The sequence below is a fragment of the Taeniopygia guttata genome, chromosome 4 (genome assembly GCF_048771995.1).
Source record: "Taeniopygia guttata chromosome 4, bTaeGut7.mat, whole genome shotgun sequence".
NCBI classification, from domain to species: Eukaryota; Metazoa; Chordata; class Aves; order Passeriformes; family Estrildidae; genus Taeniopygia; species Taeniopygia guttata.
This window is the reverse complement of record NC_133028.1, coordinates 46,464,058-46,491,963: the sequence shown is the minus strand read 5'-3', so window position 1 is coordinate 46,491,963 and position 27,906 is coordinate 46,464,058. Positions and strand designations below refer to the sequence as shown.

At 40.9% G+C, this 27,906-nt stretch overlaps 1 protein-coding gene across 3 annotated transcripts; it reads right to left on the bottom strand.

The window, feature by feature from the left end:
* Positions 1 to 13,164: 13,164 nt before the first annotated feature.
* ETNPPL (ethanolamine-phosphate phospho-lyase) lies at positions 13,165 to 27,352 on the bottom strand. Of its 3 annotated transcripts, XM_072928530.1 has the most exons (14): positions 27,293 to 27,310; positions 27,170 to 27,243; positions 25,197 to 25,315; positions 24,872 to 25,031; positions 23,957 to 24,031; positions 22,431 to 22,524; positions 21,292 to 21,408; positions 19,510 to 19,592; positions 18,782 to 19,007; positions 17,721 to 17,875; positions 16,896 to 16,985; positions 16,554 to 16,684; positions 15,593 to 15,660; positions 13,165 to 14,747 (listed from the first exon to the last, which is right to left on the bottom strand). In XM_072928530.1, exons 2-14 carry the CDS (start codon positions 27,223 to 27,225, stop codon positions 14,616 to 14,618), a joined length of 1,506 nt encoding a protein of 501 aa, XP_072784631.1. In that variant the 5' UTR covers positions 27,226 to 27,243; positions 27,293 to 27,310; the 3' UTR covers positions 13,165 to 14,615. The 3 variants fall into 3 exon arrangements, with proteins under 3 accessions (XP_072784631.1, XP_012428910.4, XP_072784632.1); XM_012573456.5 differs by having other exon boundaries at positions 27,170 to 27,352; XM_072928531.1 differs by lacking the exons at positions 27,170 to 27,243; positions 27,293 to 27,310 and adding an exon at positions 26,573 to 27,121.
* Positions 27,353 to 27,906: the final 554 nt, after the last annotated feature.

Here is a 27,906-nt window from a genome sequence, read left to right as displayed (position 1 = left end):
CTGCATTCAGATACTTGTTTTAAAAGAAGAAAGCAGGAAGAGGGAGAGATCAGAGACAAAATTTGCAGCAGGACAGCTCTGGATTAAGTCTGACAAAACAGGGTCAAGAGGCAAGACCAGCAACTGGTACAAACCATAATTGATAGAAATCCACATATATGATTATTTATATATTTATAGCTCTGCTCCACAATAATGTCCACGTTTTCCATGCTGCTTATTAATTTCCTCAATCATCAAAGACACAAAAAAAGACACCCTTTAAATTCAGGCAAAGAGTATTTATTGAGTGGTTTTGCCTTTTTTGTTATTATTGACTAAGCTACCTGGTAACTAGCTACAAACAAATGATTACTTATGGTTGATGTCATTTGTCCTAACAGGTCACTCAAGGTTCAGTAAGAAATTAAACATCAAGCGAAAGCGCTTGCAACAGCTAAATGAAGCAAAACAGCTAAAACTCATGGGGAATAGTGCTTTCACCACCTCTGCAGGGTCTATCTGCTGGCCACTGCTCCTTCTGTCCTCTGGTTACCCTGAATCACACACAGGCTGGGAGAAGAGTCAGCTTTTGTGACTACAGATTCCATTAAATTCTTGCATGAGTGGGGTCGAAACCTTGCTGCTCCTGAAGGGCACAGGCGTCACTGAACCTTTGCAGTACCAAGATGGTTCAAGAACTTATGAACTGGGGAGGGGAAATAAAGCAAGGTCAATAATTTTAGACTGCTTGTTTCACATGTTACTACCTGTCTAATAAGTGCTCCAAAAAAAACTGATTACTGCACAATTTTGGGGAATACAAACAATGTGTAGGTTTTCTTACAAGTAATTTTATGTTTGTTTTCCCTGTTCCTGGGAGCTTTGCAGTATGAAAACAGAAATCACATATCCAGAGCTTAGGTGATATCCTCTCTGTGTTCCAGTCCAGCATTGTTCCTATCACACAACCAAAGCACAGTCACTAATTCTGTAAGCCTACAAGGATGTTATGTCACCTCCTGTGAAAGCCTGTGGTGAAGGTGACTCAACCCACACAGTAAGCAGGTTATCCTGTTGCATAATTTGCTTTATAATAAAATTAGACATGGTCTCAATCAACAAAGTTTGCTTTCAGATCCACATTTTTCCAAGATTCAGGTTCACTTAAGTAATTTTAAAAAACCAAGTGTTTCTGTACTAACTTGTAAATTTCCACGTAAAGTTAGACCAACAATTGCAGAAGGACTTAAGGCCTATGTTTTCACTCTTAAAAGAAGCAGAAATAAGAATAGTAAAAGATGTAAGGGTGCAAATGACCTTGTAGTTTTGTACTAAAATATAAAAAGTCCTAATCATTTGTCACCTGCTCCTGTGACCCAGAATGGCTCACATCAGTGTTAGCCTCCAAGAGCAGGATGAGTGCATCCAATCTGTCACTTAGAAAGGGTGTACTTGCACCAACTCCCTAATTTTATCCAGGCCTGTGGGCCATCATCATGTGTGCAACACACCATGAGAACTTAATAGGACAGACAGCTGAGCTGTTCTATCCAGAAATGTTTGCAGGCACTGCTAACAATAGAGAGAGTAAAAAGTTATCTGGCCTTTATTTCCAGCTGAAAAGAACCAGGCTGTTCCTGCACTGCTGATAGTGAATGTAGTTGTTTACATTGAAGAAGTTTCTTCTTCTTACCAGCCTAACCAAAACAGAAACAACCTTCCAGGAGGGAATTTGGGGTACACCAGAGCAAAGAGTAGAAGCTTCTAAAACAGTATCCTGGGGCTGTGGTGGGGAAGAATACATGCCCTGGCCACCTCCAGGCCTGGTGGCCCCATGGCTGCCTGCAAGGCAGTGATGTTTTGGAGGGAGCAGTTGCTTCAGTGAAACCACTTCTGCTTTTTGTAGAGCAGAGCCAGTTGTGTTTTTCCAGGTAGCCCCTGTCATCCTGACAGTCCCTCTGGCCTGAGGGCTTCATGGGCAGTCAGGAGTTTCTCCTGGTGGCTCCTTGGTTTCTCTGAGCGTTGACAGGGAAGAGCTTTCAGCACTGAGCAGATATGGATTTGCCTGACAAACCGCGTGCTCCAGAGCACGTGAGGCATTGTGATGGTTTGTCAGAGGGTGATACAAGGAGGGCTGGGTGAGAAGTATTTGATCCTGTTGAACAGCACTGGGAGGGAGTAATCCCGTGGAGTGCAGCAGACATCTAACTCTACAGCAGATTCTGTGTGGGCTTGACAGGGGGTGTGGGGGATTTAGGAAGTGAGGCTTAGCCTAACGCTATGGCTCTGAAGGGTGTTTTTTGCTTTTCAAGTTGATCATAGGTATGTGGAATAGCAGTTCTAAGATTAACCAACTAAGTAATGCACATTGGAGAAGTTCTTTACCTGGATTTTAAAATGTACAGGTTTAAATGTGTTCTTTGAAAGTGTGTTTCACCAGAAAGTGTTGCTTTGATTATGTTCATGGAGCTAGATGATTTTTTCTGAAAAAAGGTTTCTGAAGTGGCTTCACATAAGGCTTTTGAACATACCTGGAAAGTAAACAACAAATAAATATTCTAATACATTACAATTTTTTTTTGAGAATATGGTGATTATTGGAGATCTCGACTCATAATTTTGGTAATTTGTGTCTAGCAAAGAATGAATCAAGTAGATTTTACAGAATAGTAGAGGTTGTTCTCTTGTATTACATTGACAGTCAGAAAACCAGAGGGAAAAGATGAGTTCTGTAAAGATCTTGAGCACCAAAAGAAATTACTGCTAGGAACAAAGTGGATTCAGCATGGTGCTTGTTTGCAAGCCAAACTTATAACACTTTCGACCATTTTTAAAAATTGTGTTGGTACTTCATTTTTATGTTAGATTAGTGCAAGATAGCATAACCTGAGAGCATGTGAACTGCTGCAAACAGATGGACCGTGGGTTTGTACTTCAGGCTATCTGTGTACTTTGGGTGTAAAACACTGTGTGTTTCATACAGTTGTTTGAATTCATGGGACAGGGGATGAAGGACTGCAAATGAAGATACTGATCCAAGGCTGTTATGACTTGCATGACTTCACTGAGGCCAGAAATGCCACGGTAATTTATACCATCTGGGAATATGATACATCCTAACAAATTTAAGACCTGCTCAATAGAGGTGATGAGCAAGCAGAAGCTTGATACATCCTTTCATGTGGAAAGCTCTGTGTGGTTCAAATATTTACATGCATGTTTCAGGATGAACATGCACACTCTTCTCTCTGTCTCTTTTACTCTGCAAGGTTTCTCCTTTGAAATGCTCAGATTCCTGAGGAAAAGTGCTTCCCAGCATTTTAAAAAGGAACAGTCCATGGAGGCAAGGAATTAATGCAGGACAGGTATCAAGACATTTATCTGCAGAAGTCATAAGCAATGTCAATAATCTCTCATAATCTGAAACATTGCATCTCTTTTAGATTTATCCTACTATATATTGTAAATTAGTGAACATTTAGTGAAACATCAGTGAAGACCTCCTGCTGTAATTCCATGTCCCTGAGTTCAGTCTGTATCATGCTCTGGCTGGATATTTTTGTGCGAAATACAGGCTAGCACATACAGGTTTTTTGAAATTCCTTACAGTGGCTCCCTACACAAGCCATGCAGGTTTTCAAGTTCTAACATACCTAGGTAAGTAATGTAACTGTTGTCACACACTGAGATTTTATGTCTTAAAGTGCACTGTTTGCTGCTGGCCATTTTTCATCCAGTACTGCTGCTGAAGTGTAGAGACACTTCCAGAGATGCTGTATCTCTTTCTCATTTTATTGTCTTACACTAAAAATCATCATCCTTGGCATGTTCAAAGCAGTGAACATGCTTTGAGTATCATCTGCAGCCGCATTCTTCATCAGCACAGTCTGAGGATCACCTAAGTCCTCATGTGGTGATTTATACTTGCAGTTTTTCCAGAGTACTGGATGCCTTTTTCTGGGCGTCTGCGTCAGACTGGTATCTAACTTCTGGCCTCAAGGCACATCATCCAGGACCAGATACTGGCTCTGTTCACTTCTGAAGCATTCTGGAGCCATGATTCCACAAAGATGAGATGAATACACTTGATGACTGAATTTCTGTCAAATTCACAAAAGCACATCACTGAGAGTTTATAGGCTATATGCTATCTGCACTAGGACAGTATAAACCTCATCCAGTATAATATTTTTCAAAATTTCCACTCTCTCTGTCCCCAGAATTTAATAAGCTGACAATGTACTGAATCAGCTCAGGGTGGCTTGTGGCCACATTGGTTTTGATCTAGTAGTAGCCAGCCTAAAATTGTCACATCAAATCCTTACCCCAGGTGTATGCTTTGTGGTCAAGAGCACAGTAATGAAAAATGGGCTTCCTGCCTGGCTAATCCAGGGCTAGGATACAATCACCCATTTTGTTCAGAGCACCAGCTTTTAGCACTGTCAGAACTAGAGCCAAGGAAAAGAAATACAGGCTGCCTTGAATGATCTGAAGTCATCTATTGACACTACATTGAATTTTTATTGTGTTTCCTTTTTATTTTTTTTTTTTGTTCAAACAATCCCAACAGAAAGAGTGGCTGCATACACAGAGGAATATTTCCTTTTTGACTTTATGAACCCCATTGGAGGAGGTTGACCATCCCACTCTATGGGAGTTAAAAGTTGTTGTGTAAGCTGTTCTGGCCTGCTAGATGGTGCTGGAAATTAGCTAATTTCTAATCTCTTTTTCAGGCAAAAAAACACTGTCTAAAGAGCTACTGATTCTGATTCAAAGTGTCATCATCGCTGTTTTCAGAGTCTCTAGAGGACTATGGCAGCCAAAATTTTGAGCAAAAGTATGGATATCTCTAAAAATAATGTTATTGGATGTCGTGGTCATTCATTGTACAGCTGCAGTGTCCAAGCTGGTCCTCTCCCTACTCCTTTCAGAGTTACTGAGACAGAGTCTGCTATGCAGAACAAAAAAGGGTCTTGGCTCCTGTGGTCCTGAAGTTCTGAACCTAAAGGTACAGATACCCTAAGAACATTAGTTACAATAGCTGCTGTAGAATTCAAGAATGTCAGCAGGAATTCATCAATAAGATGTTCTCCAGAAGAACTCCTTTCTCTTTTATTATTCCTTTTATCCTCACTGCAGAACTAAATTAAATGTATACCAAAATGTCTACTGGAAAAGGAAGAACAGTGAGAGAAAATATCAAACTCAAGTACATCTGAAAAAAGAGAACTTAATTCTGATGTGTGTCAGATCCCGAATTCTTCCTTTCCAAGTGAGCGAATTAATCTAAACTGGAATGAGACAGACTGATTCCAGAACAGGTTTTCACACATGAGTTATTCTGTAACAGTTATTGCAATGTACGTTTACTCTGTCCTGGTCAGAATTAACTGACAAGTACAGACAAGTCATTCCATTAGACTTGAGCAAATTACAAAAACATTTAATAAAGATAATTAGTTATAAAATCTGCAGTGGCATTTGTAGTTCATTTTGGTTTTGCTTTACACAACATTTTTTGAGCTGGCACTAAACCCCCATATTTTTTAAATAATAGAGAACCTTGTCAATTCTTCTGTGAGAGTGTATGCCCAAGTATTTATAACAGAACTTTTGATGTGAAAATTGTTAAGGAATCAGCAACTCAGGGACCATTTGAAACTTAAATAATGAAATCTCTGTTAACAGCACTCATAGCATTAGAGATGTAAATTATTCCAGAACAGCCTAGTGGGTCACATGAATGTTTACAATTTTCATAAAGGGAACACAAAGAGAACTGTCAAAGGCATGAACTTACACATCCTCTTTTGCCCAAACCGTGGCCATCACCACCTTCATTACCACATATTTGTCCTTCAGTGTACACTAGCACTGATGTCTGAAGCAACAGGAGAATAATGTTCTTCGTGCATTTTGAGTCAAGTTTCAAATCAATGTTGACTTTGCCCCTAACATTTCAATGGGAAGCACACCTCCCTATTCAAAGGATGAATTTTGGCACCGTCTCCTTGAGTGAATCCTTTCAAAAGTGCTTTCAACATCAACGGTAGTGTTTGGCTCTGCATGCATGATTTCTGGGCAACAACTCAAAACTTACTAAGCAATAATCTTTTTGTTTAATCATTCACTGCAAGCATGTTACATAAAATGGTCTGAAAACAAGTCACGAGACTATTTTTCCACTGCTATTCTACAAATTATGATATTTAAAAAATTTTGGAAGATAGGCAGAGCAAAGTTAAATTTCTTGCTGCTGTGAGAAACAAGAATTTTTTCCAGACCAATGGAATTAGGTCTTGTTAAGTAACTAGTGCACCTTTTCCCATGGCCTACTGATCATCTTTCGGAAAACTCAGGTGCTGAAGGGTTGCTGGATGTTTTTGTTCAGTAACAGCAGGGGTGAGGCAGACACGATGCACCATTAGGAGCTGCACAGGCTTTTGTGGAGGCAACACTTGTGTACTATCAAAAAACTTTAACCAGTTCAGAAAGTCATCATTGCATCCTCACTGGGACAGATTCTTGGGTGTGAGATGAGGCAATGCTGCTGCTCTAAGGCCCTCAGAAAGTCCATACTAGGAGCTCCATTGTGTCAATCTCCACACAGACATTTGCATGGTATGGAAATACACTGGCACTGCTACATGCTCCTTTGGCTGACAGAGATTTCTCCCATCTATCCTTCTGTTGTGCACTTAGAAGGTGCTTAAAGTTGTATGACTCTTCTGCTTCCTTGTTGTTTCTTGTTTGCCTCTTGCTTTAAACAACCTGTTGCCCATGGGCTGGAATGTGTCACTGCTTTCTCTCCACGTGATATGCTCTTCATGCCTATGGTTCAGCTGCCACGAACCCTCTCCCTTGAGCAGCCTGCTGCAAGTCATGATCAGCCAAAACGAGCCAAAATCCATGTTTGCTCTGCAAGGAGATGTTGCAAATGAAGTACTATTCATGCAGAGAAGGCAAAAACACAGTGGTAGAAAATGCAGGTGTGACTGATGAATATTATTGCAGAAGTGAACACTGTGTTTGGGCAAGCCTTGGAGTTGTTTATTGTGCAAGTATAAAGCAGTTAATTGAATAGAAACCACTCCGGAAAAACAGAAAAGAAAGAACAGACTGTCTTGAGGTAATTCACCATTTAGCAAGCACGGGGGATTGTTACTGGACATGCCAAAGCTGCCATCCTTGACTTTCAGCTCCCTAGCAATTGGCCTAGCAGCCTGCCTTGAAACATGGCTTTAGAGAAGGGAGATGAAGAAAGTTAGCTGTGCTTGTTTTTTCCCAGACACATTTTTTCTGGGAGGTGGTGGGACAATAAGAGGAAAAGCAAGCAGAAAGATGATTTTCATCTAGGCAATTTTGAAGATCCTAGGCCTTCTGGTAAATATTCCTGTAGATACCATAGTTTTGAGAAAGAATTGTTGAGAAAGATGTTGAGAAATAATTTTGTTTCCAAAGAGCTAAATAAACCATGTGGAGCACTGGTCACAGACACTTGAGCAGCACTCTGCAGCCTGTAGCATCATCGCAGGTGCAGAGACTTACAGCTCCACACTCACCCCCGGAGCAGAGCCACTCTAGCTTAGGAAACCTCAGGACCGTGGAGTCTGATGCCTAAGACACTGTGTTGCCAGTTTTAGCAGGGAAGATAAACTCTGCTTCAAGAACTGCAGGTAAGGTTGCAAATGGTTGTAGCTTCCAGCAATTCTCCTGTGTGAGGAAACCTTGCTATTTTTGTTTACAGGCACTCTCTAGGCATTTAATGTTTCAAGGCTCTCTTATGCACTTTTTGGCTGTAAGGTTTTCCACAAAAATCCATTTCTGACAGTATTAAACCTATAGGTAAACCAGGTTATCCATATAATGTGTTTTGTTGTAAAAAATTCTCAGTTTGAAGAATGGCATGCAATCAAAACCTGGGGTCTTGAGGGCTTCATTGTTGTTAACGCAATCTAATTTGTCAACCCCACTTTTAAGTCTCTGTTTTTCAAGATTTTTACCTTGATGGTATTTCCTTCTTTTCCAGCACTGCCCTACAGATATTTTACTGTCTTTTCATTTTCTTTGCCATCTGTGGAAACAACTTTTCCCATTACAACAGTATGATGAAGTATTCTTAAAGGTTTCACCTTCTAGTATTAGTCTCTGAAGCCCCCCTTCCTTCATAAAATAAATTTTTTTCACCTCAGAAGTATGTCCAATGTAGGTTCTCTCTGTTTCATATTATATTTATTATGTATAAAGAGGTTGTCTGACAGAGAAATTGCTTTAGAACACATGTGTATACATGTTTCTGTATGCTTTTTTGCGTATATGTATATATATACAAAAACCTACTCATAGATGCATAATGTACATGCACACATATACTTTCCAAAAGAAATGCTAGTATAAACAGGTGCTATTTGTTCTTTCAGATTGTTCTTCTGGAATGTAAAATAACAAGTTTATACAGAAGGCAGTATTGTTAGTAGCCGGAAAATTTTTGAGAAACAAGGAGGAAGATGTTTGGCAACTTTATGATGCTGGAAGCAAAATAAAGTGAGGAAAAAATATACCTGGAGAATATGAATATGCTTGTTGCTAACAGCAACAAGCACCTGAAGGTTTATGTTGCTTTGACTGTGCTATGGGAGGAGGGAATGTTTCCAATATGAAGTGTTATTTTAGCATGCTTTCCAGTGTGTCCCGTCCCCTGGCTCTCAAATCCAAACTGGGAAAAGGATTTACCGTGTAGGGTTGGTGTAGTAAAAAGAGAAAAGGATTCTCATTGGAATAAAGCAAATAAGAAAACAGGCATGAAGAAAAAGTCTTCTGAATTTTATATGAAGACATGCATTTCTAGGTAAATTGTTTCCTACAGTGCTTGCAGGTAACTCTCCAACCACTCCCATTAATTGGGAAGTAGTTTAAGGCACTTTAGACAAAAGAATGTAGATGCAGTCATTACCTGTAGGTATTTGTTATATTGACACATCAATGTCAGAAAAAAAAAAAAACAAACACTTTCTTAGAGCAAATCTAGCTTACACTGGAAGTAATTTCACTGGCATTTGAACAAAAAACCAGTGTCCTCATTTAACTGTGAATTAAGAAGGCAGCATTAAAGGCTGTGATTATTTTTGCATAGATACATAATTTGGAAGGCAATCTGGTCCTGTCTCAGAGATTTGTAGGTCTCACCAGCACTCAAATTCTCTGCTTCAAAGGTGAATGTGCAAAATATAGTCTGTCCTTATAGCCTCATTTATTTATGATTTATAAGCTCTGTGTCTTGCCTAATAGAGAATAGAAGAAAGCTAACTTAATTGAGAGCTGGTTATAAGCACTGTGAACAGAAACCTTTGTTCTCAAGAGCCAGCCACTGGAGCATGTTAGCAGCACATTTTCCAGATGAACTCCTTTCATGCCTTATTTTGTGACTAGAATGAAGAAACTAAGCAATGGGTACCAAAAGCCTTCTGTTTGTTTGAAGTGTCTTTTGGCAACTGAAAATATGTTTACAGACTTTTAAGCTTCCTGGGAGACGCTAGCCAGACTGCTGAGTCATGGTTTTGCGGTTGTTTCTTTTAATTTCTTCCTGATATTTCACATAATCAGTCTCTGAATATGTCCTGCCCATCATAGGAGTTTATTCCCTGACAAAATCACAGGCAAGTAAGGAATAAAATAAGATAACTCCAAGTAAGTAAATTGAGCTAACTATACTTTGGGTCTTGCAGTCCTGTATCGTCAGTATTGTTCCTGATAAGGTGATTAACCTTTACAAACCATAATAAATGTTATTACAGCTGCTCTCACATGTGGAAGTAAATAGAGACGTGATGATATTAAGTCACTATATGAGCCATGTAATAGATCATTAGTAGGCTGAAGCCAGGAATCCTTTCCATGTTTTCATGTAACCCCAGGACTTTCTGCCTTGTTGATTATTAAAGACTTTTAGCAATCTTCAGCACTGTGCCAAAACACATTTTTTCATGTTCTTCCCCTTCCCCTTCCTTTAATTTAGTTTTTAATTCCATACTGTTGTAAATGTATGCCATTGTGGCATTGGAGCAGTGTTTACCTAAGGCACATGAATGGCTTTGAGCAGAGGTGGAGAGACTGAAGACGGTTGTGCTTAGTGCACATTGGTCTTGAGGTGCAAAGCTCAGTGAGGGCTTTAAACTTTTGGTGCTTTGTATCTTTGGTATTCATGTCGGCCCAAATGTTTTTCCTTTTGAAATATTGGCATGATGAGCCCTCCTCTGCAGAGTTGTCTCTCCTGGACTTTGTCAGATACCCCTGGAAGCTGAAGCCTATGGAGACAACAGAACAGAGTCCAGGCATACAAGTCAGTGGGAAATGCAAAGGCATAACTTGCCTTTTCTAATTCAGCTTTTATGCTGAACCACAGGCACCAAAAAAATCAAATGTTCCAGGTAGGAAAATACAAATGTGTGTGGATAGCAGAGATAGGGAAATTCTGTCACAGTCATTTGGCCTTGTGTTCCCTTGCATAATCCTACTGGCAGAGCTTGGCTGGCAGCAGCACAGGCCAGGTCCAGGTTGAAAAGAGACACTACTAGAACACCTGCTTGAGTCATCACTGAGAAACCTGGAAAATTAAATCACCCTTTCTGCTGCTATGAGCTAATTTGCCCTACTTGCAAGTATAAGTCACCTGTTTTTTTCAACGTTATTTTATTAGATGGAGACAAAGCCCATAGAGGCAGGTCAAAGATACAGCTACAACAGGCTTCAATGTGTATATCCAGTACACAACTGTGCATCCCAGTGCCTTATTTGGTCTTCTCCAATATATTACCAATTGCCTCTTCTTTGACATATTCTGTTTTTTTCAGCTCTTAGCTTAGAGTTGCTGCAGCACCAGGGACTAACTCTCCAAGAAATACCTGTACAAATTCATTTTGCAAGAGCACACACTTAGTTATATTTTTATGATGGGTGTTTATGACCTTTTTAGGTGTGATTTTTTGCATGTTGATGCTGAAATTGTTGCACCAGTTAGACATTTCACTCAAATTTTACATATTAAAAATGACTTTCAGTCTCTGCTTTACTTTTTTTTAACAAAAATGCCTTGTGCATGGCAATGACACACGTAAAGTAAGTTTTTCAGGCTTGTCCCTTGGTCCTCTTCATTTACCTCCATTATTTTACGAGCCATAATCAGAACTTGCTGCTTCTGGTTGTGTGTGGGGGGACTTTTCTGGACTTTGCTGTGTTGGGACTCTCTGTTATTTCCCAGCCACCAAACTTAACAGTTGTGAAGATTATAAATGTATTATCTGAGAAGAGGCTGTTGTATGTCTAAAAACCATTCCTTTAAAAAGCAACAGACAAAATATAATGCCCCTGAATAATTCTTCTATTCAGTGTAGTCCCATTGTGATGTTTTACTGAGGTAAGGCTGAGGCTTTTCTCCCCAGATGAGACCATGTGGCATCATACCCTCTTTCCCCAGCAGTTATGCAGTGTCATGCTGCCATGGCAACTTTGGATGCTGATTCTTCTCTCCAGAGCAGTGCTGTCTGAGGCACAGCTTCCTGACTCCACAGTCTCAGTCCTGCTTTCTTTTATGCAGCAGAACTGGCAGTGGATTCAAACACTCAGTGTCACATTTTCATTGGTAGTTGCAGCAAGCACTGTCCTTCCTTGTTGCCTTGTTCTGACTGGTCTGTTTGTTGAAATGTATAAATGTGTAATATAAAAGTGATGAAAAAGGTAGTAAACTATGAGAATTCAATAAAATTATATTGATTGGGATTCCTGTAGGATGATGAGCTAGAGTGAAGATACAAATAACTAACTCCAGTGTGTTGCCCACTTGGGATGGATTCCTGCCTTTCCCTCACTCCACTGTCTCTTACTCCTGCACAAGCCTGTTCCTTAGCCTTCCAGAAAACTTGGGGGAAAATGAGTGGTCTTATATTTATTCTGCAAGGTTAGTGAGTGGAACTGGCTTATGGAGTTGTCTGATGATTGGAAAGGCTAGGGTGAAGGTTGAAATACATGGCTAAAACCAGGACTTACACAGCCAGGACAGGAGAGGTAGAAAGACAAAAAAGGGAGATGGAATTGGAAAGAAGGGAAAAAAGCTTTGCCTATTTGGTGGAGGGAATATATTTGACCAGTTCAGCTGACTGGAACTGTGGTACTTGTGTTTAACCTTAATTATTTCTGCTTCCACTCTCATCCTTTAGTTAGGCTCTTCTAATGATAAGGCCTTCATAGTAGGGAATGTGCATAATCATGTGGGTAGACTCGGAGATCCTGTGGGAGCACTGATGTAGTAACTCTAGTAGGTCCAGCTCAAATCTTGGTAGCTGTTGGGTTGTTTCCTCCATTTAATGATTGTGGCTCTTTTTAGTGTGCATCATAGGAGTGATATCCTCTCTTGTTTAAAGAAAATAAATACTTAGTTTTTCTAGGTAACCTGCACTTTGCAAAATGGGCAGATCCAACAGGTAGAGAGCTTCCTGACTTGTGAAGCAGAAGCTGGGTGAAAAACACAAGGGGATTGGAGCAATGGTTGTTCCAAATATTTTGAGCATGCACAGAACCAAGGCACAAGTACAGGAAGAAGCAGAGACACAGGCCTTTTGTGTTTTTTGAGGTTGCAATCTTCAAACCAACCCACCTTAGATTTAGGCTAATCAGATTTTTTAAGTCTAGTTCTTTGACATACTTTTTAAAATTAAGCATTAATGACCTGCCACAACAGCTGGTGTCATAGGACAGACTGGTACTGGGCTCTGTGCCTTTGGGCTTAAGCCTTCTAATAAATCACACAAGTATTTGCTTGCTTGTTGCTGCACACAGTGGATGAGGTGAAATATAAGTAGAGGCACTCCATACAGGAAGTGACTTAAACTGTGCCTTTAGACATACCAAGTTCACTTAGTTCTTTGTGTAGTTTCATTTTGGAAAAGACCTGTCCTTCCTGGTGCAGAGTTAGCAGGGAATGAACTGTGGCAGCTGGGGCAACATTTGGTTTGAAGAGTAATAGCTGCCAACAGCTGAGTGCCTTGGGGAAACACAGCCTTGTCAGTTCTGCCTTGGCATGGGGACAGCCTTCAGCTAAAAGTGACTTCCCTCAGCAAATAGGTGTTACTGCAGAATAAAATTAAAACAAAAAAAATTAACAAAAAACCTTCTTTGTGTGGGACATCATAGTTACAAACAAGAGATTTATTTTTATGGAAGAATTATTCAAGGATCATGAAACAGAAAATAAGCCAGCTTGAGGATGTTGGAAAGCATTGCACCAAAAACATCAATATAAATGTAGCAAGTTGTGGAAAACATGAAATTAGATAAAGTGCTCAATTTTCAGTCATATCAGTAGGATAATTAGCAGCAATTAGGAAACAGCAGAATTTAGGGTATTAAAATTGAAGAGGAAATAAATACACTTTGTAATGTTTTCTGAAGTACAAACTATTTGGAAAGTCCTCAGTGTCCTCCATAGCATGGAGTTGTGCACATATTAAGAAAGAGAAGAAGGGCTTGTGTGCTGTCACTGAAATTTAACACTGACAATGAGGAAAGTCAGCCAGAAGTATCTGCAGCACAGATAGGCACTGGTTGCATGCATGGTTTATGCAGTGGTCCTCTCCTTTTAGTAACCTATCCAGTGTTATAATTTATGTGTCAAGATCCCATGGAACTGGTGTACAACTCTTCATCATCACTGACAAAAAGTACCACCACTATTTTGACAGGATCAGGCAGTAATTCCCATGACTCTCAAAACAACTAAAATCCATGGAAATGCAAGCTGGGCTGGTCCTGGGAACCTAATTTTTAGTCACCTTCAGGTTAAATTCAATCAATCAGTGTGTCAGAAATGATATATACTTTACTTGCATATTTTATAGACTGATAGGATTCAATATAAAAACTTTAGGGGAAAAAATTTTAAATCTTACTCTATATAAATATTTATAAAAGTTTCTTTATTCATAGAAAATTAGACTCTTTATTTTCCTTGAATTTATAGTGAGAGTGCCCTGCATAGACATTGTGTCTCTACACGTAGAGTTGTAGACACTTAGTAGAGCATTGCTGACCTTAGCAAAGCTAATCCAATTTACATTATCTGGGAATATGGTCCATAGGACCTAAGTTACACTAGAAGATAATAATGATTTCTTTCTCAAGCATTGTTTAGAGAATTCAGCCATTAAAACATGGGAAGTAATTAACATCTCAATATTATATATTGAAATTTAAAATATTGCAAAAATAGCATGTTAAGCATATATTTTAAAACTTAATAGGATTGACATTTGTTTTATGGCAGTTAAGCAAACCAGATTCTGCATAATATGGACAAATCTGCAGTTTTCACCAAGTTTGTGTACCTATGTCACACCTGCCATCAGCACCAAGGTATTTTTGTATCACTTGTCCGTTCTATCACATCTAGATTTCAAGCCACATGGCACGGTTCTCATATATCTGAAAAGGTATTTTAAACCTACTGAAGCTAACAGGAATTCAGCCAGTTTATGAAAGGCATGACTAGGCTTCAAACAGATCCTAGGACTCAGACTATTGCACTCTTAATCTCAAAAGCAAGATGGACACAGACTCAAACTGAATGAAGAAACTGTCCCTCCTCATGTTCTTATTCTTTTACTTGGCACTGAGCGTTTTTTCGAATAAATCCCATTTTCTTGTCGGCAGGCAGCTCCATTCATGTGGCCGATGCTTTCACTTGCACCTTCTGGCTGAGAACCCTCTTCAGCTGTCTGAAACAGAAAGGAGATGTCAGTGGAGGCACGTGCGTGTCTTCCACCAGGCAGCCACTGGGCCTGGCTCCCATTAGGTAGCTCTGCCTGGCTCTCTATTATTGCCACAACTTCTTAGTTCTGAAAGAAATTGAACTGATTGAGTACAAATGTCTGTAGGCTTGCACTGCAAACCTAGTAAAATCTAGATATATAGCAAATAACTCATCAGGCTAATTTTTACACCCCATGGCAGCTGAGCTATTGCATTCCCACCCCCACAAGTGGAAAACCCACCAAGGGACAGTTCAGCAAGCTTTCCTGTAGAGAGGATGACATGTTTTTAAGGGTGTGAAAAATCATATGTGATTTATCCAGAGCTGAGGCTGCAACCTAAGAAGTCCTAATTTGGATGTGTGTCAGCCATTCATACTGAAAGAGTTATGGTGGAAACAAAATCCTTGGAACTATCTGAAAACCTGGACACCTTCCAGGCTGCAGCCTTGCTTGGAAAGCCAAATATCTTTCAGTAGCATGTAATACCAAGAACCAAGAGTTGCTGACTGCTGTGCTCATGACTTTGTGTAGCCCAAAGTCTGGCTGGTCTTGTTTGCACACAAGCAGATAAGGCAGGTGGCTTGTCTATAACATGTTGTTGGTCTGGATTACTCAGCTCTTTTTAGATTTACCCCAGTGAGACAGGGTAAATCCTCTCAGGTTTCTAGTAGCGAGTTATTCTCTAAGCTCAGTTCCAAGGCACAGAGCCACTCACGCTACCAAAAATGAAGGCATGCTCTACCAAAGTAATTTATACTTGCTGTGCCAAACACCTCTCTGAAAAAAGAGTTTTAAAAATTAAAACATACTTTTCTTTTACACGGCACATTTGTAGATGCATTATTTTCTGTCTTCATTCCAGTGGCCTCTTCCAGTTCTGAAAAAAAAAGAGTAATAAAATAACTAAATTAAAAAGAAGCAAGGGGGAAGTAAGCATACCATTAATTTAGTAGCTGCCTGAAGTAAAAAAAAAAAAAAAAAAAAAAAATCAGCTATTGCTCTGGGCATTTATCACACAGAAGAATAACTGAAGAGAGATGAATACTTCCTAAAACATTTTTTGAGGCAATGTGATTAATCTATCAGGACTGTCTACCTTGGGGGTATTTAGAGAAAAGAATAAAATTAGCAACGTGACTGTAGCACAGGTATCAGAGAAACCTTTTGGAGTGGAATTCTGCCTTTGTCCAGCAGATTAATGGAATGCTAACTTCAGCTATTATATTCTCAGAAGATGGGAGTATTTAATGTGGAACAGGCTCCAAGAGCCTTTATGATAACAGTATAACCGATGTTATTTTCCCCTGGGTTGGTCCTCAGGTAAAAAAAATAGAGCCCGAAAACTTTCAGGCTAAATTTGAGTGAGACAATCACATTCCAGTACTCTAGTTGAAAAACCAACAAAAATAAAAAAATAAAAGTTAGAGCACATTATGGGAAATTACACCAGTGTATCTGCAGTGTCTTTCAGGCCTGTGCTGAATTGGTATATTCACTCCTTAACAAACAGCACATGTGACCAGAAATGAGTAATAACATTAAGTCTGTAAGAGAATGGCTCAAGAGCAGAATTCTGTCTAAAAGTTTGGATGAGGTACATATGGGGCTTTGTATTTATTTATAATAATTGTCATTAAGAACATCAGTTTGATGAATGGTAAAAAATGCAGTTGATTACTTTCCTTTGCATCTAGTGGCCTAGGCTATGATGGTGTTTCATTGGGAAATGAACAAAGGAGAGCATTCCTTTGAGCCCTAGAGCGCACATACCTGTAAGAAGTGCATCAAGTGTCTCCACCGTGTGTTTTGCATCTTCCATTGTGAAACACATTGGTGGTTTAAATTTTAAAATATTTCTGTAGGGTCCATCTGCACTAAGAAGGATTTGATGCTCTTTGAGTCTGTGGAAAAAGTAAACATCTGTGTTAGACATAGGTATAAAACTATGTTGTGTCCTGTCACTTCCTTCAAGCTGAGACAGATTTTGAAAGTTTTCTTTTTTTAGTACTATGTCACCAAAAACTACACAAACTGAAAACAAAATTAATGACTAACTGCTGGAAAATATTAGAAGAGTTTGATCACTGCACACAGTCTTTAAGAACTACTTACTTGTAAATAAGATGAAGGGCTTCAGCCGTGGCTGGTGTTCGCTTCTCCTTATCTTTCACCAGATCCACTCCAACAAACAATCCAACACCCCTGGAGTAGAAAAGAAAAATACAGACAAGTGAAATCCAAACCTTCTTTTGCAAATGCAATACCTGTTTCTAACAACTGTAATTCTCTTCCCTGGAGCGCAAATGTGGGAACAAGAATGAGAGAGGAGACTTTGTCTTTGGTCACCTTTTGGCAACTTCACACAGTCAAATGGGATAAGAGGTATTTCTAGATAAATAATTTTACCTGGCTCATTAAAGCTACATGGCCAGATAAGAATGACAGAATAATTTCTTTCATGCTTATCCTGAAAATCGCAAGCCAGGGAGAAAAATAATGAAAAAAAGAAGTACAAAAACCTTGTGACCCAACCCCTGCCCCCAAAAAAACCTGAATGCAATGGTACCAATGGTATATTACCAATGGTAATAATATAAGATGAGGAAAATCCATAGTAACATCTCACAAGGAAATCCCAGAGATTTTAACAAGGTCTGCATGATTACAATGGTGTGCTGACATCTTGGTTATTGCATGTGGATGGCTTTTTCTCCTACTCTCCCAGAACTTTTTTAGTGGCTATGCTTGTAAGTAATTAAGCAGATAGATGGACAACTTAAAAAAATATATATTCCCTACAATACCAGTTTTGGGCAGTCCATTTAAAAAGAGAGGTGTAGCAAAATCGTGGCATGTTTCTGTGTTCCACTCACACCAAGTTTGTCACTTTTTCTAGCACAGTTACTTTCTTCTCTGACATTGCTGTGATGCACCCACCTGATATCTCCCACTAAGGGATGTTTCTCCTTTTGCTCAGCCAGCAGCTCCAGGAGATAATTTCCTACACGTGTGGCATTCCCTTGGAGGTCTTCTTTCTCTATTACATCCAGCACAGCCAAGCCAATGGCACAGGACACTGGATTGCCTCCAAACTGATAGCAAAGACAAAACAAAACATGGCATCAAAATCAAAACCTACCAAAACAAAACATTCATCCATGGCTATCCATGTTGTTTCCATTTTCCCTCTCCTGCTTGGCATGTCATGAGGGAAGTTTGAAAAGGTGGGGATTTTGTGCCATTTAGGCTGTGGAACACCATACTCTACATTTGGACAAGGGAAGGGCTCCCTCTTCCTCTGCTCCAGGTTAAAGTAATCTGAAGATCTCATGACTGAAGAATTCAGCTGATTGCATGTGCAGGCAAAATGCTCCTGGGAAGAGCAGTGGGTAAGAGATTTGATATATTTTGATCCAGAGTGTATAAACTCCATTTAAAGCAGGGGAAGTCATGGTAGCTGGGAAGAAGGCTGAGTCACAGGAGCAGAAAGCAGGCTCAGTAAACGAGAAGAGTGAACCTCTGTGGCATGCACACAGATGAACTATTTTCTGGTGAAGGGTCACTGTTTTGTTAAGTGTCAGTTGCAGAGCAAGGTCTGCCAGGTCATGAGCTCCACCAACACAGAGCCAATCCTAGAAAATGGAATTTTTACATAATCAACATTTAAGAGTGGGGGGAGGGAAAGAGACATAAGGAAAAATGTATCTGCATGGATGTGAGGTGAGATGCATGACCTGCCAGAGAGCTTGGTCATGCGGCTGGTCTTGCTGCTGGTCATGCTGATAGTGCTGGTCTATGTGATGATGTTACACTTGATGCAGAGTGTATTTCAAAGCCTCCCCACTTGCTTTTAGATACTGGACTGTGGTTAACTCAAGCTCTTAGTAATGTGATGCAGTGATTGCTGCAGATGTTATCTGGATCACCTGGAGAACTTCTAACTGTTAAATGCAGACCAATATAAAAATAAAAAGGCAAAACTTCACCTATGAACTTACCGTATTGAAATACTCCAGTCCAGAAGCACCAAAAGCTTCAGCAATTTCCCTTGTTGTGACCACACAAGACATAGGGTGTCCATTGCCAATGGGCTTTCCCATGGTGACAATGTCAGGCACAAAGTCTTCACCTTGCAGCTGGAATGCCCAAAAATGCTTCCCAACTCTGCCAAAGCCAACCTGGACCTCATCAGCTATGAACACTCCACCTGCTGCACGCACATACCTGAAAAGAATCACAATACCTTGAAAATCTAGTGCTGCAGAATATGGCTAGGCAATCAAGGACAAGGCAGTCTGCATCACAGAAATTCTGCAATGTGAGACCAAGTTAGGAAAAAAAAGAAAGAATACAGTTACAGCTATTTTATAGCCATGAAAGTTTTAGTACGCTACATGTTAAGAAAAAAATCGACATTTTAATGTCAAATAGGAGTACTGTAATGGTACTGTAGGATTGTAACTGGTTTAACTTCATATTCCATCAAATTTATGGCTGAGATTAAAGATAGGAAAAGAATGACAATTATCTAGCTAAAAATTAGCTGATATTCCATTTAAAAGATTTAACTGAAATCATACTCTTCAATAAGCAGAAATGAACCACAGATAGCCAAAACCAGAAGAGGTTAATAGCTGAATCGATTAGGTAAGTCTATAAGTCTATAGAAAAAAGCTATTTCTTTGTTTAATTTTCCCGTTATGCCCCTGTGAAGTGCTGTACGTACTCTGCCACTTTCTGGAAATAGCCCACGGGTGGAACTACTTGGCCTCCACAGCTCTGCATGGATTCAGCTATGAAGGCAGCAATCTACAAGAGACAAACTCATGTAAGAGTTGTGTTCATCTACTTGGCCTTGGCAGAGACATCTAACAGTCTAGAAATAAATGTTTAAATGTGGGCCTTAATTTAATCACGCAGTGGGCTGGACAACTGAGAGCTCTTGAAAACAGATATGGCTAAAGGATTTATTAATTTTGCAATCAGAGTGCCCAAATTTGCAGTAGCCAGGGCCACCTTTGCAGCCTGATGGGAATGCAAGAATGTCCATTAAGCCCTTGTATTGAACTGGATGGCGCTTCCTGGTGTCACTGGGTGTTGAATTAGGCTCTTCTAGGAGCTACATAAATTTATTTAAAGGTACCAGATTACAGGAGGCACACAACAGTGTGTACCATCTTCCCAAAGAGATTAATAAAGCTTGAAGGTATATGTGGGTTTTTGTTTAATCCTGAATGCCAGGTAGAGGTGGGTGGAAGCTGATCTGTAAGATGACCTGTGGCTAGCCTTTGGGCACCCCTGCCTAATGCATGTAACTACACAAATAACATGTCAGCACGAGGCACTTGACAAAAGAAGAGGAAAAATTCTACAGATGAAATAATTCCAGTTGCTAGGAATGAAAAAGAAAGTTATTTCAAGTCAGGAAGGGTGAGAACAGCAGATCAGACATACTGGAACATCAAAATTCCTTTCTTGTCAACAGCAGAAGTCTATGCAGCAGAGATACAGTATTACCCCAAGGTCTCAGCATAAGTCTGCTATTTAAGGGATTGCATCCCCACACCACTTGTGAACCCCTCCCTGAGCATCAAGAGGTCTCTGTGCTGGTGCAGTCTTCCTGGAAACAAGGCCGAGCAGTAAAGGACCGCACACTACATGTGAGTATACGGCCAAAGAGTACGAAGCTTCCCACAGCATGTGAGGCTTAGCCTTTAGCACAACTTGTCCTGCCACAGGTCTATGTCACCAAAACCTAAGAAATGTTCAAAAGAAAGGAAACAAAGGAAGAAAAAACAAAACTATCCGTTAGTAGAGAATAAAAAAAAAGTTGATGAAGAAACTAAAAGAGAGGTGATGTAAGTTCATTGGACTAGAAGGGAACATGTTCCAGTCTCCACTGAAGTCTTCTGGGACTTCAGTGGATTTTGGATCAAGCCCTACAAGTCTCAACACGCTAATACCATCATACAAAAGATTAACACACATTTTAGGCACACCTGTTCAGAAACTGTCTGTTTTTATCAAGGTCATAGTGTGTATGAATGGAAATTTCACCTTCTTATATGACTTTTCAAAGTTATCTTAACCAAACAGTCTCAGAAATGTACTATTGAGATTTTATCTAATAGATTTTCTCTATGTCCTGGATTTTTTTAATATTCTTTGCTAGAATTTGTGATGTAGTTTCTCAGCTGACCTCAAACCTTTCCCTACAATATTAACAATCTACTGATTCAGTACATCAAATACGAAATTTAACAGCTTTGAATTGTATCTGCTTATATACAGCTGTATTATTGATCCTTTCATTGTTGCCTAGAAAAATTATAATGAGAGCATCAGATAGAAAAATGGCCCTTTTTGAACAGAACCCATCATAGAAAAATGAAGGGAGAGGGAGGCACATGAAATTGGTAAAGAAACAAGTCCTCAGCTGCCTGTTACACACCCCCTTGCCATAATAAATAGATGAAACCTCAGTATTTCTAGAGCAAAAAACACACACCTTGCGTCCATTCTTCTGTGTTTCTTCAATAATCTTTTTCACCTCTTCAGCATAAGCACTTGCTGGATCTGGGTTGTCTTCCCTGTATTTCCCTCTGTAGATATCTGGAGAAGGAGCCTGAAAAGGCCAACTCATTTATTTGTTTTTATGAAGGCAATACATCTATTAAACTTTTATTGTCTTTTCCATTGTTCCACTTTATTGTTTTTTCACACAAATAGGTAATAAGAGTTAGTACAGCCTGAATATTTACTTTAAATTTCAAAAATGCTTAATGGAGCTTAAACTCAATCTGGGCCTGTCATGTGTTCAATATTACTGAATGCAGCTGTTGTAAGAAACATCATCTACCTCATCCACCTTTCAAGACTGTCCTTCCTCTCCCTCAAGACACAATAATGAGTACCCATCCACCACCTTATTTCAGATTCTCACAGAAGATAATTTTCTGCAACTGGATAGTAGGGTTTTCCAGTCTGTCACTTCACTTCTGGCATTTTAGTCATGGTACAAATCTTTGTGGTATTCAAGCCTCTACGAATGGTGTTAGGAAAGGCTCAGTAACTAAGAGAAAGGAGGTGGTACAAAAAGGTGGATACTACTTTGGCAGTGTGGTTAACACAAGGAGGTCTGGACAGGAAAGGCATGCTTGGGTGTCTATTTCTGGACTGAGAAAAATTTTTGTCTTTTTAAGATACACAAGTATATGTGAAAAATAACACTCCCTTAGACACCCATGAGTCCTATACCCAAATCTGTATAAACTTGGGCAATCTGCCTTTCCAGTTTTTGGAACTAGACTCAAAAGTTCTGCATATCTTTAACCAAACCAATGCAATGAATATTGGCTGATTTCATCAAACTGCATAACTACACAATGCAGTGACTAAGAAAACCTGTAGCACAATGAAGGAAAGCAGCCCCACAGCTGAGCACCTTCTTAGAAATCCAAAAGCAAACAATTTTGCTGTATTTATTCCACTGAAATCAGCCAAGCATATGTACACTAGCATCAGCAAAACAGAATGAAAGTATATTTACACCAGAAGTGGGTAATACAATATGCTGCATAACAGGCATAAAAATGACCAGAAACACCCAAAAAACCAAACCAAAATCACAAAAAAACCCATACTTACCACATGCACATACTCCTTCTTGCTGTCCTTTCCCAGCTGATTGAATTTATAGGGGCTGATGTCAATCAGAGACGTAACATGGCCATGGTAAGCACTGTGTGAGTGTTAAACAGCCAAGTCACTTTTCACCAAATGTACAGAAGAGCCAAATTTACATAATCCAGAATAGCAACCATATTTGCAACACAGCAGCATCATTTGTGAAGGGATCTTGATTTAATTTTCTTGGTCTTTCCCTCAAAGAAAATATGAATTTGCTGTTGACTTTAATTCACTAGCAAGACTGGAAACAGGATAAAATCAAGTGCCAACATGGGGACAGACCAAGATGATGTCTGGATTGCACTAACTTCAAGGTGGGTGACCTAGCAGCCTTACCTAGAACTAAAAGGTGGGTCCAGCTCCTCCATTTCCAACCCATCAGCCCCACTCTGGCCAGCCCAAGCTTTGCAAACTACACCGCAATACCATTGTGAAAACTCTCAGGAGTGTGCATTGCATGGAGAAGTGCGAACCTTATGCAGCAGCAGCCCATCACTATCTGCCCTGAAGGCACTGCAGGCACGAGGGTTTGACAAAACTCATGGTCAGGAAAAAGACATTGTTTGAATTTAAGTGTTTTATACTGCAGAATACGCTAAACCTAGTTACTATTGCGGCCAACTGATTTAAAAAATATGAACCAGAACCTTTTGAGCCTAAAGCATGTAGCATCTTTATTCAGGGAATAGTAAACACTTTAGTTCAGCCATAAACTTGAAGTGAGCAAACCTTAAACCAAACCAAAGATGTGTCATGATTTCTTAGTAGGGATCTGACTATAACTGAGTCAAACAAGCTTTATGCTGCTCAGATAGAGACATGTGCCCTTGCATTTGCTCTTGGTGGACTTCTTAATCACAACCTGAGAAGAAAATCCAGCACTACAGCAGCATCACCAAACCTACAGCTGCATCTAGGATAGGAAAACCCTGAAATGTGGTTGGCCACGTACCCTGTGGCTGGCAGCCCTCTCAACACCTGATTTTGCAGCCTCTTGGTTTTGTGTGCATACTTGTGTTCACTGAAGGAGAGCTGAGCATCATTGCAGCACTGCTGTAGAACTACAGGATCTTTCTTCTTGACCACTGAATATTTATTTGTGCAAAATGAAACATGTCCAGCAATGCGTGATGAAGAGGAAGCCCTTTTCCAGAGCAGCCCAGCAGCCAGACCATTCACTGCTTTTGAAACTAACATTTAAGTCAGTGGCATGAATTGCTTTAGGAGTCTGTGGGAAATGCCCTCTAACAGGTGACTGACCTTTGGGGTGACCGACAAGCTTATTTTTCAGAGATCTTCAAAACTTGTGTTTATCCAAATGTGAAAAAGGGATTTCCTGATCTGCTCTAATACAAAAGCAACAAAGCTTTTCTTACAGCAGGCAGGCAGTGGAGTACAAACAGCAGGGGGTTGTTGCAAAGCTGCTTCTAAAGTAATGGCAGGAGCTGCTGGCTGCATTCACATAAGCTACTTGGTGTACTTACTTTTCCAGGGTGATCACATCTTGGTGCCCACGGTACTGCCGAGCCAGTCGTAAAGCAAGGTCATTTGCTTCAGACCTGCATGGTAACAGATACAGCAGCAAACTAGTGAAGGAGCACTTCCAATTAAAAGGGTATTCTGACAGAAAACAAGGCATGGAACTCATGGATATAACAAATCAACACAGTAGATTACAATGCTAAGGTTGAGACTATAAGCGCCATGTAAGGGGGCAAAGATAAAACAGCCCTTTGTATAAACAGCAAACAAAGAGATGCTTTCTTTCCCTCCCCCAGTTTGCCTGTAGATATTTACCTCCCCTTGGTACAAAGGAGGCCGATTTGCAGCTGAGAACACAGTGCAGCCACTAACTCTCAAAAAGCAATGCCCCATCTCCCACACTCCACAACTCCTTTCTCCTCAGTGCTTGCACAATCACAAATCTGTACTCTGGAAGAAGACTCAAGCTCCCAGCCTGATCTGTCACAGCCCCTCTGCTCACAGGTTGTCTGTTTTGGACATGTAAGTGATCATAGATTACAAAACTGCCTAAAGAAGACTAACTTGTTTCCAAGGTTATATATAAATTTACAGATGACATTCATCAGTCCGTACATAACATTCACCAATTTGCCGAATTAATTTCCTCTTCTTGCTTTTTTTCCCCCTCACTTTTTTCTTGCATATCATTCAGCAGGCCAGTTTCATGTTTTGGGTCTCTTGCTTTGAGCCATCACTCTAAATATGATGGCTGCAAATAGGAAGCAAGTTTTGATCAGTGCTGGATATATTTTTGTTGCATGTTATTAAGTCCTACTTAATAAGACTTGGACCAAACTGTCCTGAGTGCCTGTCACAAACAGGAGCAAAATAGTAATAAAGAATAGTCACATAAAAAAACCACAAATCAGACCTACCCAGAGTTAACAAAATAGCAAACAGAGAGTTTCTCAGGCAGGGTGGCTGTGAGTCGCTGCGCATACTGAACAAGGTTGTCATGCAGGAAGCGGGAGTTTGTATTGAGCAGTTCCATCTGTTTTGTTGCAGCCTTTATCACATATGGATGGCTGTGGCCCACTAAAGAAGAAAATTATTAGTTATTACTAGCAAGCAGTCAATTACTGAACCACACAAGGATGTTCAGAGAAGCACTGTGAATATCACTACTTGGCAGAAATGTGTCCTGATCCTTAGTGGAAATTAAGGAATAGAAGAAGCAGTCTCACAAATCAAACTGCTTACCATGTGCAACATTGTTGATGCAGTCTAAGTATTTTTCCCCTTTCTCATCAAACATATATTGGCCCTGGGCACGGACTATCTTCAGAGGGTCCTTGGCATAGAAAACTTTGCAGGAAGGCCTAAAACATAATAAACATAACACCATTTTAATTTTCTCAATTTTTCTTCCTCCCTTGAGTGTTGAGGAGGTTGATTTTTTTTTTTTTTTTGCAGCTCTGGAGGCTGTTGACTCCTTCTGGAAAAAAAGCTTGTGAATCATGCAGGTGGTGGTCAAGCAGGGGCTCTTGCTCACAGTGAAAACCCATGCACTTCCCCAGGCACAGTGAGAACAGAAGCTGGTCTTTAATAAGGGTGTTTTCAAAGCTTGACTCTGCCTGCAATTGATTTCACAGGAGAACAGCGTCTGCACGTTGCTCCAGGTCCTTATATGTCCTGCTGTGTTCCTAGGCTGTAGGTCTACTTGTTTACATGCCTTACAGACATCTATGGCCAAATAACTCTCTGGGACTGAAGTAAGCTCTTAAGCACTGTTTTATACTATAGCCAAAAAATCATTACGCAATGGATGACTGTAGCATATAGAGATCACAGTCAGGAACAAAACACTAATGCCTTGCAGGCTTTATTTTCAGAGGTACTGAGCAGGTCTTAAAACCCTCACATTCTCACCCTGTCTGCTTTGGATAAAAATCTTTAAAAGAAGCATATTATAAGCATCTAAATTACTCAGACTCCCAGCAAAACTCAAGCTCGTTATAAAATTAATCAAAATACTCTTTAAATACTCTTAGTTCTTGCTCCTCCCCACCCCTTGGAGAATGTGCCAGCTATGTAATTATGTTGAATGATATTACTGAGCAGAAGGAAAGTGTTCTGAACATTTAGCAGTGTTTATATGAGCTTGGATAAACACAGTTGTCTCCAGGTAAGTCTGAGAGTTATTGCTGGGTATACTGAGGTTATGAACTTGTAAATGTCCTGAATAGCAAAGTAGTTTGCTTTCTTTCTCACAGCTTCTAGCGCTTTTGCATGGATCTTCTCTGGCATCTTCAGCTATTTCTCTGTTATACTTTGAAAGCAATGCCCATCATCATTGGCCATTTCTTGACTACAGTTTTCTTTCCTCTAACCTGTCAGTTCATTCTGTGAAAGTTTTTCTTTGTTCGCCCAGCACTGCTCAATCCTGCAAGTCTTGCACAGGCAGGACTCCCTTAATATTGAGCTGCCCCCTATAAAGCAGCTGATTTCCTCACTTTATGAGGCAATGACTTTAGGGGATCTTTTGTGAGTTATGAATCTTTAGTAAGCTTTCTCTATATGCTATGTATTTAAGATGCAGTCAGCAGAATAAATCTGGTTTTCCAACCTGGACTTACTTTCCACTTGGCAACATTTACTGAAGAAATTATGAAAGCTGCACATCCTGTAGGAACTAACGTTGCCATACAGAGGGATCAGATACGTGCGCAGCCAGGGCTATTGCTCAGGTCACAACCTCTGGCAGTCCTCCTGCATGTCCCTCAGTTAAACTCAGCTTAGGGAATAGCAACAGGTTCATTCAGCGGACACGGCTGTTTTGCAGGTGCGTGCGCAAAAAAATCCCAACCCTGAGCAGCCTCATTTCAGACATACACCTGGGTACCACATTCTGGCCGCCTGCTTTGATCTGTTGGAAAAGCGAAAGTCAGTGATGCGTTTGACGGGCAGTGTTCTAAGGACGGCATCCCTCCGCCGGCCTAGGGAATTCCAGGTGGCCCCGAGACCTGGCATTCCAGGGGGATGACAGCTCCCGTACGTGTCCGTGTCCCCCTCCCCGCAGGGTCCCGCCGCGGGGCCGGAGGGGCTGCCCGGCGCTGGCAGCCCCCGGGCAGCGCCGAGCAGGTCCGGACGGGCGCTGTCACCAGAGACAGACCTTCCTCCTCCTCCTCCTCCTCGTCCCCTCTGCCCCGCTCCCGGCCCGCCGCTGCCCCTACCCGATGTGCTTCCTCCGAAGGGCGAGGGTCTCCGCCTTGCTATAGCGCTCCTCCATCCCGCCGGCAGACAGGCAGGCACGGCACGGCACGGCACGGCACGGCACGGCACGGCACGGCACGGCACGGCACGGCACGGCACGGCACCGGAGGACACCGTCCGTCCGAGCCGCCGGAGGGTTCCCCGCCTCTTATCCCGGCGCCGGCCCCGGCCAAACCCCTCCTCCCCGCCTCCCTCCCTCCCGCCTTCCCCGGCGGGACGGGACAGGACGGGACGTCCCGTCCCGACCGCTCCCCGTCCCCCTGGGTTTTCCTTTCGGGGGCACTCGTGTTTCCTGTCGAGCTGAGGCGGGCCAGCCGCGGGCGAGTCCTGTGCCTTGGAGTTTAGTTGGTTTTTTGTTTTTCCCTAGGGCTGCAGACCAGCACCAATTCGCGAAACAACCGACTTAGTGCGTGGGGGCGGGTGCGCAGCTCCCACGCGCGATCCTGCCATTCCTGCCAGTCGTCGGTCATCCTGGTGGCCACAGTGCCACTGCCACAAATATTTGGGAGGGGGGGTGAGGAACACAAAGCGAATAATTTAATCAAAATCAGGGTCATTATTCAATGTCCCTCTCTGCCTCTTATGTCCCAAAATCTCATTGTAAGAGTAGGCTGAGATATATACCTGTATACGTCCATCAGAGCCAGTATCATTATTTCCTCATTTCTTATAAAGAAACCAGATCTATGGTTTGCCA

Excerpts from the sequence above, each read along its gene's own strand:
- ETNPPL (XM_012573456.5), bottom strand. The coding sequence starts at position 27,225 with ATGGAGGAGCGCTATAGCAAGGCGGAGACCCTCGCCCTTCGGAGGAAG. Across the intron at positions 24,032-24,871 it reads TGCTATTTTGTTAACTCTGG|GTCTGAAGCAAATGACCTTG; the intron begins GTAGGTCTGATT and ends GTTACCATGCAG. Across the intron at positions 15,661-16,553 it reads ACTTGATGCACTTCTTACAG|AACTGGAAGAGGCCACTGGA; the intron begins GTATGTGCGCTC and ends TTTTTTTTTCAG.